This window comes from Agrilus planipennis, unplaced genomic scaffold, assembly GCF_000699045.2.
Source record: "Agrilus planipennis isolate EAB-ADULT unplaced genomic scaffold, Apla_2.0 scaffold26, whole genome shotgun sequence".
Taxonomy (NCBI): Eukaryota; Metazoa; Arthropoda; class Insecta; order Coleoptera; family Buprestidae; genus Agrilus; species Agrilus planipennis.
This window is the reverse complement of record NW_020439469.1, coordinates 429,262-436,953: the sequence shown is the minus strand read 5'-3', so window position 1 is coordinate 436,953 and position 7,692 is coordinate 429,262. Positions and strand designations below refer to the sequence as shown.

The 7,692-nt window shown below is 34.3% G+C and overlaps 1 protein-coding gene across 2 annotated transcripts in view; it reads left to right on the top strand.

Annotated features, from left to right (window-relative positions):
- The first annotated feature begins 3,690 nt into the window (after nt 1-3,690).
- Nucleotides 3,691-7,692, top strand: part of LOC108739910 (tau-tubulin kinase homolog Asator) — a 125,986-nt gene continuing 121,984 nt past the window's right edge. Inside the window, exon 1 of one of the 2 annotated variants that reach the window (XM_025979063.1) lies at nt 3,691-3,776. In XM_025979063.1, coding sequence (XP_025834848.1) covers nt 3,751-3,776 — 26 coding nt within the window. In that variant the 5' untranslated portion in view covers nt 3,691-3,750. Of the gene's footprint in view, nt 3,777-6,405; nt 6,591-7,692 lie in introns of those variants that run through there. The other variant, XM_025979065.1, reaches the window with a different exon arrangement.

The following is a 7,692-nucleotide window of genomic DNA, read 5'->3' as shown; positions in this document are numbered from 1 at the left end:
CCCATCGAGAGCTCTGCTGGTTCAAGCTTGTTCCAACTATTTCTGTCTTGCTCACGCCTAGTGTGTATTCTTTCTATCTTCGCACAGATTTCTTCAAGGTCACAGTTCTAACAAATTGAAATGGACTATACACCAATTGATGTGTAACAGAAAGAGATGCCAGCATAGGAACTTAAAGAAAGTTCAACATTCTTAGGAATTTAAGGAAGAAAAGACGCTTGTTTAAACGTGTAATTCTAACCAGGCAGTTATAAAGCCGATCCTGATCTGTTGCGTACCTAAACAACTTCTAACCGCTGTACCGCTTATTGTTATTCTCTTTTCACTTTGTCTGTACCACTCGTGGAGCATTTCTTAACTTAATAAAGGCGTGTTCAAACGCAGCAAATGACCAGTGAAAACAAGAAAAAAGATACGTCCATTCTCGCAGATAATTTATTGCGGACTATGCCAATTTTGAGCGTCTCGACTATACCTAATAATTAGTTTTATTTGTGATTGAAATTGGACCAATTTGCTTTCAACTCCTATTATATGCATTTTTAACGTCTACACGAATGGATTAAAGAAACATTACCGAAACTACTTGCAATGTAACCCGAACTTTAACATCGTACATATCAAACTTTTCTAATCTTTTCCTTTCCGTACCGCCCACCGTCCACGTTTCACATCCACACAGAGCCGTGCTTCTACGATACTTACTCCTTTAATAATTTCGAATTTCGAAATTAAACGATCTCGAGCACAAAAGATTTTTTTTTTTGGTAAAAGCGGTGCGACTGGACCGAACCCGCACGATTATTTGTTTTATAACTCTAGAGCTTTTCTCATCTTGAGATCTGACTCCCTAAATATCGAAAATCAACGACTTCTTCTAGTTTTTTGTCACCTATTGTTATATTACTTCCTACCCTACTTTTATATCCCGTACATGCGAAGGTTTTTGTTTCATTATACTCTTCCATTTTCATTAAAGCTGACACCAACTTCACTTTGCTAGATATTGGTATATGTCCCTCTATGTCTTCGATTGCAAATTAAAAAAAGTATCAAACACAAACGCATATGCAAATCATATACAGTACAGATAAGGCGCAATGTGCTGTCAGTTAGTCAAAATGGCAATTTTCTTATTTTCGGTTGCTATTAACAGGTTACCTTCTAAAGCGTGTTAAAATGACTCCTTTTGGACATATCCACCAGGGGCCACATGTGACGCGTGACGCGTGACGTTACACTTTTCGGTTTTATACCCTAGTAAATTTTCTTCCTATTGTCGATAAAGAAGTTTCACTTCAACTTCAAGTTTTGGTATGTTGCTCTAATTAGTTAAGGGAATTACATTTCCTAAAGGGACACACTTCTCATTTATTTTTAATAAAGTAATCTTAAACTATCAAAATCAAATCAAAAATTGAACATGTAGTTACAAAATTTCCGGGTTTATCGCTACTGATCTATTTTCTGTTTCATCGTTAGGTGTATTACTTTTAATTTAACTGATTATAATATACATGCATACTACTTCAGAAATCATAGCTAACTAACGACGGTCTTCTTCAAGCTTTTTAGTACCCAATTATATAGCACTTGAGTGTGGTGCATGTCAAATATGGTGTACTAATATAATCAGAGAAATAGTTACAACCATGACATCTTACGAATGTTCAACAAAGTGGTGACAATAACGACGACAAATGACTGTTTACAATACAATAAGTTTTTCAGAGGGCGTTTAATCAAAATCTATTTATGGGAGCCTAATGTACTAAGGCCAGTACTCCAACAGTGTTTAAGCAATTGTTTTGTTCAACTGCAGTTACATATTCCTGTTTACTATATAATAGTTAACATAAGCATCGAAACATCGGCTACCAAATGTAAATTCTAACAATCCAGTTGAACGTTTAGTTTAGTTTTGAAACTAGTACATATTGCTTTTCAGAAACGCCTGGGAATAGTTGAAAAACGCGACATAAAAATATACGGCATTTGTAGTAAGATATAAATGCATATAAACTTTATGTATGAATTTAAAGTGTAGCAAGGCTATAGCGGTCGATATACTCCACTCTCCGAAATGGAGTACTTTAGTGCCAAGGATTCAGTGGCATTAAAACATTAAGAGTTGTAATTTATTATCTAACGATTTGCCATAAAGTATTATGACGGAGTATCGTAATGGAAAAAATAGAAAAGTGCAAGTGCTCTGCAATGATATCGGTTACTTGCCAACATGTGCGTGAAGCCGTAACTGCTTTTCTAAAATTACACCGATCAACAAAGTAAATCTGCATCTTGTCGGATATTAAAACCAAATTTTTTGAACCTATTTCGAATTCGGCAGATGCTCGTAACGTTTCNTCATCATCATCATAAGATCGTCAGTCCTAAGACTGGTTGGACACGCACCTCCACTATTTCCTATCCTGCGCTAATCTTCGCATTTCCCCAAAACTAGAACAACCCACATTCCTAGCTATTTGGGAACAGTAATCTAATCTAGGTCTACCTCTACCCCTCCTAACTTGCTTTTCTACCTCTAATATGTCTCTGACTAGACCTTCATGCCTGAAAAGGTGCTCTACTAACCTATCTCGCCTATTTCTCATTGACTTCCATAGAGTCCTCTGTTCCCTTACTTTTCCTAATACCTCCTCATTTCTAACCTTCTCTATCCACGGTATCCTCATCATTCGCCTGTAACACCACATTTCGAACGCTTCTAACCTTTTCTTTTCCGCCGCGCCATAACTGTCCATATTTCGCACCCGTACAGCGCTGTGCTCCAAACATACACCTTTAACAACCTTTTTCGAGTTTCTGAATTAACCATTCGCGAGCATAGAAGTGACTTTCTTTTATTGAAGGCGACTGGACCTGCTCTGCTTTATATTTCTACTACTCCTTCCGTCCTGACTTATCTGACTTCCTAGATACCTTAAATCGGCAACTTCTAATTTTTCGTCTCCTATCTTTATATTCGTTCTTTCACTACTTTTCCTTTCCTTGCATACCAGTATTTTTGTTTTATTTAAATACAATGAATTTCTTCGGCGAACATATCCAACCTCTGTCGTCACGTTGTGTCTACCACATATTTTCAGTTCAATGTTCAATGTGTACTGCGAACAACTTGATGGGGTAGCCGTGGGAAGTCTGTATGAACCAATTTGAAAGCACAACTCTCATGACTGTCAACTCAATAAACATATTTACATGTTGGTACTGACACGTTGATGATACGTTTTTGATATAGAGACATGAAAAAGAAACTATGTCCGATTCACACTGACCGCTTTCTATGTCAAAATAGAGAGAATGTTTTCTTGAGAAACATTCACTTAATTCTTATCAAAAAGCTGAAACTTATAACTCGTTCCAAAAAATCAGCCAATTGTAAGAAATAAAAGCCGGAACTTTTTCAACGATGGTATGTTCCATGAAAAATTATAAAACAACCAATGACATTTACCCAAACGATTTTTTAACACCTGCGTTACAAATTTTAGAACAGACGCGTTTGATGGCAAGGCCAAGTGCAATGACTTCAGTCAGTGACAATGTCCAGACTCCAATATTCCCAAAAATACACTATTTCCACCAAACGAAAGTGCAATAAGACAGGTATTTTTTAGTCGTTTTATTCAGTCGACATGAAACGGTTTTCTTGGTCGCAATCGTTATTTCGGGTACAACCGCACGTAAACACAATTATAAAGTGACGAATTCAGTGACAGATTTTATATGCCTATCATCAAGATGCGTTCACGGTAAGTAAGGAATACATACTAAATATATCAATTATTACAAAAATTTTGTCATACAAGTACCTAAATTGTTTAAAATCAAGCTCCCAATTTTGCAAATTGGTGCATGGTCTATCTAAAATTAAATACAATTTGGTGCTACGTTACTTTACACTACATTTAATGAAATTACTAGAAATAGAAATCAATGAAATAAAGTATCCAATCAGGATAAACGCGTTTGCAGTAACTCAACTTAATTTGACAGCGGTGGAAAGTACCTAACCTAATTTTGTTAACCTAACCTAATCTAATTCATTGTTATTTGGAGAAAATGTGCTTTCCTAAGAATTTCAATAACAAATAAAATGTTTATGTTTACTCTTTTTATATAACCACTACGGAAAAAATTGTATCTTTGGAACGAAACACTCTACGATCTTTCCTTATGAACAATCAATTCTTAATATAGATAGCAATTTATTAATCACAAAGGTGAAATATCATTCTAATGAGAAATGGTTTCAGTGCTCATACTTTATTGAACGATCTACCTGTGCTTTGTTCTTTGCATATTCGGTATTTCTAACAGATTATTTGGCAACTGAATATACAGGTGTTTTTAAGATACAACATGCCAACGCCCTTTAGCAATATATTAGACAGTCATAAACAACAGCTTCATTTATAAAATAAAATTATGAATCATACTTACACATAGGTACATATATTACTTTTCCGTCTTGTCTCAATTTTAATAATAAAAGTAATGTTGTTTTTTAAAATTCACTAACCTTAACTTTCTTTTTGTTTTAATAATAATTTAAATAATTTAATAATGCACACGATGACCTTTATTTATATAATAATTTCAATCTACGACTCAAAAATTATTATAGTATAGTTACACAACTATTCAAAAATGAATAGGTACACAAAATAATTTTAAGTGAAAACACTCATCAGCATCAACACCACCTAAAATACAAAGCCGGACCACTGAGAGTCGATGTCATCAACGCGTTAACTGCTAGAAGCCTAAACGTAAGAATCAGTCATCAATCGTAACCAAACTTACCAAAAATTCCTCCAAAAAGCTACTCTTCAAGCGAAGCGAAACGGATGGGTATTTACTAACGACAACTGTTATGTCTAGGATTTACCATTAGCTTTCATCTAATTATTGCCTCATCGACAAAAAAAGACAAAACATATGATTGTGTTGATGTCGAGACAGGTAACAGATATTCAATATATTTTAGAAATGAAAAATCGTTGAGGAGCAATGACTAGTTCACAGATAATTCTAAAAATTGGAAACATAAACTTGATGTCCTTTACAATTTACCATTACCTCACCGAACTATACTGTTATCAACGTCTATCTTCAAACCTTTGTTGTAAAGTCTTGTTTTGCAGGGGGTAGAAACTTCAAAAAAGTGTAAAAGAGCTCCTCTATACTTTCTAATTCGTCCGGTAAGATTAGATTATGGTTTAATCGGACTTTTAGGTTATGTTAGATGTACAAGTAGGTATATATTCATATTATTTCGATATTCTTTGGCTGAGGTATGTTTGCACATATAGTGTTAAGGTTTATCTGTGATAAGGAAGAGGGATCTAGATTAGAATTATTATTGAAATAAGAACCCTACAGATATAGTGAATGTCTTGTTAAAAAGTAGAGAAATAAGTTATATAAGATTATTCCATAAATTCTTGATGAATCCGTTTGGAGTGAGTACAACAATTCACTTTATAGAGAATGCTCCTACGGTGACCAATACAAATCTCCATAACCTTATGGATAAATATTTCTCCACGATAATAAAAATATAAAGAAGAAAAATCATATTAGGTGCTTTGCATTTCGAGATGGGTGGCGTGAGGTTTTTCAGAAATGAGTGTAGATAGTGTCCCTGAATAGTAATATGAAGATTGGAATAGATTAATTACTTTTGTGATTGTTAAGGTCCATTGAACATCAACATTGTCTTTGAGCCATGTTCACTGAACCTTAACAACTATTAGGATTAGTTCCCTTTTAGGTTTAGTTCACTTCAGGCCCTGAAGGAGGTAACCTTGTTACCGAAAAGTGCTTCGGACAACTACAGTGTCGTGTTTTGGCGTTGGGGTTTTGAGCTATTTTGTTTTTTCTATCCCTGAGTAGTGTTTCTACGCGATTCTGATAAATTCGACATGTAAATACAATTTCAATATCTCATATTTCAAGTGGTTTAGGAAAATTTATTTTATATTCTTATTAAGCTTGTTAGAATATGTAGGAATTTGTTCTCAATCATGAAAATCGGTAAAGTAGCCAAATCAATGTTGCCCTACACTGACGCCCGTAGTGGAAAAACTATCCATGGAATTGGAAAACGCCCCAGCAATCTCAGATGACCCATGTCAAAGGACAAATTTGCACCTAATGTGATTTTTCTTCTTTCCACATAAGGTAATGAATTGGATAGTTGGCATCGTACATCATATTGACAAAAGAAAACGTATCCATACGTTCCAAAATAAATAAATCTAGACAAAGAACCTTTTGCACAGTTATTGCTGGCGAAATTTCCGAAAATAACCTGACGTCTCACGATGGCCGTGCGGTCGGCTGTTTGGGACCTACGTGCGTTCAAAAATACTGTCAGTTTTTCGCGAATTATCGCGCCGTTCACTGCCAAGTCCGTCTCAGTAGACAAACAGAAATATTTTGGAAGTATCATCAACAGGCGGTTTTCAGGCACAAGTGGCATGACTGACTTTGAAGTTCGCGCGTTTCTTGTGACTGTGTCCCTTTAAAGTTCGAAAGGATAACTGGAGCACAATGAAGTGGTGCGTAAAAATGAATTTATTCCTTTTTTTATATAATTGAAGTGATTCCAACAGGTGGTTTTCATGCGCATATAGGTACATATTTACGAAATTAGAAATGTATAATTCTCATCCGTTCTGGGTATGATTATTAATTCGGTATGGATACACAATCAATAAATGAGTATCCGAATGAATAACAAAACCCTCATTCTACAACACAATTTGTTTTCTCTTGAGGTAGCTACTTAAAAGTGGGTTTTTTTATTGCAGTTTCTCTCCAATTTTTATTTTTCATAATATATCTGATTATTAATAATTTAAAATCAAAAATGCTGAATTGTACAATTGTTTCGGCATATGATGCGTTCTTCAAGTACATTTACTATATGCACTCTTGGGAAGAGCATCATAAATGAAGAAACAATTGTATAGTTTTACATTAAATTACTGGAGACATTAAAAAAAATTTATTAATTTTGTTTCTTTGGTTAATAATATGTTTCATAATTAACCAACCGCGAAATGATTACTGTATGGGTATGTTATTTTGCTTGTGATAGTACAAATAATAACCTATATCTATGCTTACTTGATGAAAGCTCATAGTTCACTTTATGAATAAAAATTCCCATTACGAGTTTATGAGAAGTGTAGCAATGATTACAATTACTGTTTTTCTGTGGTCTTGAAGTTCATACATAATTAAGCACGCTGTTGTGAAAATATGAACCCTGCCTCAGTGAATTAGCGTCAAGTAACAAAAATACGTAAGTTTCCTTTATTAAAAAGGTATTTTCTATGAAAATTATCACAATATTATAATAGCATGGGGCCTTTAGTTTGTTTTTAACTAAAATGGAGAAAGCTTTGAAGGAATACGCGTTATAAGATTATTATTATACATTAACCTTATCGGCGATTTATGCAGAAGATTTCCTTTGCGAACGCAACTTACCCTATTTCTTCTTTCAACTATCACTTACCCTATTTCTTCTGAAACAACCTTGTCCCAAGAAATTTTTAATTGTTAACAAGAATGTGTTTTTTTAAATTAATATCTACCTATCCCAATGAAATCATACGGATAATTTTTTATATTGATTGAAACTGATGAATTGAA